At 48.3% G+C, this 1,239-nt stretch overlaps 1 protein-coding gene across 1 annotated transcript; it reads left to right on the forward strand.

The window, feature by feature from the left end:
- Nucleotides 1-258: 258 nt before the first annotated feature.
- Nucleotides 259-955, forward strand: LOC109534028 (5-hydroxytryptamine receptor 2A; the record flags this gene model as incomplete). The annotated part of the gene is given in 3 exon segments (XM_019899576.2): nucleotides 259-358; nucleotides 418-627; nucleotides 680-955. Coding segments are annotated over 3 exon segments (576 nt in total), but the record flags the coding sequence as incomplete, so codon positions are not given.
- Between the last annotated feature and the right edge of the window lie 284 nt (nucleotides 956-1,239).

Consider the following 1,239-nt stretch of genomic DNA (forward strand, 5'->3'; position numbering starts at 1 on the left):
CGAAACTCTCGGGCACCGAGGCGGAAACACTAAATTAACCTTGAAATGCTTGCAGTGTGCAAAGAAGCGAACACTAAATCGCAAAAAAATTTCTGAACACTTAAACCAAACACTAAATTGCGATTGCCTCAATTCAAAAATCGGTGACCGGAAATGGAAAACCGGTAAATTTTGTTGATTCTGTGGCGCTTTTGGGGGGGGGGGACACTTAAATCGTGTTCGAACACTTAATTCGCTTAACCTCAATTTTGATTTCAGATGGACGTGGATAGAAGGGCACGCAAAATGCCGGACGCTTCCAAAGGATTCACCTGGCTTTTCATCTTCACCCACTCCATGCTGACTGTCTCCTCCCAAGGTGGGTCCTGATGATGAAACTGGCTGCCGAAACGTCGCGCTTATTGAATAATCTTCCAGTTCTCTACGAATACTCGCCGGCGGCGGCTCTCGATGCAGCAGCAAATGCGAGTTACCACCTGAACTGCTCCATTTGCTTCTTCAATGGATCCTCCGGCAACTCCTCAACTAACCTCACTTTAATGGAGGATGGGGAGCCGCTGGCCGATTTCATCTTCATGGTGGCGCTTTCGGTCGTTCTGGGATTGATGATCCTCAGCACCATCATCGGTGAGTGACGGTTTGAGTAAAAGGAGCGAATTTGTTCGCTTATTTGTTGCAGGAAACGTCTTTGTCATTGCGGCCATTTTTATGGAACGCAACCTGCAAAACGTCGCCAACTATCTGATCGTTTCGCTCGCGATGGCTGATCTCATGGTTGCCTGCTTGGTGATGCCGCTGGGCGCCATCTATGTGGTAAGTTTTCGTTCAATCCGACAGCTAGTTAGGCAGCTACAGCGTTGCCATGTGGCAACGTCAGGGACGATTCACGCAAGTCCCAAACTTTTCCCAGGTATTCAAAAATTAATCGCGCCTCCAGCAAATTAAGTGCAACGTTGCCAAGTCGCGTAGGGGGTAAACGTGCTTCGGTCTATCTCTGAGGAAAGTTTCGTTGCTGGGGCATCATCAGACTAGCGTCCACGCGACCTCAAACGTCAGCTCCAGGTTTGAGGAAGCATCTCTCAAATTTGCGCCTTATGGCTGCAAAAATTCACAACTGCCAAACAAAAAGGGCGGCAACGTTGCCATTTCCTCGACTCGAAAGACCGCATTTTTTGCTATAAACGGGCACAATTTCATTGTCGTGACTTCGTCAAGTTTGCTTTCAAGGGGCCTCCAACT

The sequence above is a fragment of the Dendroctonus ponderosae genome, unplaced genomic scaffold (genome assembly GCF_020466585.1).
Source record: "Dendroctonus ponderosae isolate FM_Combo_2020 unplaced genomic scaffold, Dpon_F_20191213v2 Dpon_F_20191213_290, whole genome shotgun sequence".
NCBI classification, from domain to species: domain Eukaryota; kingdom Metazoa; phylum Arthropoda; class Insecta; order Coleoptera; family Curculionidae; genus Dendroctonus; species Dendroctonus ponderosae.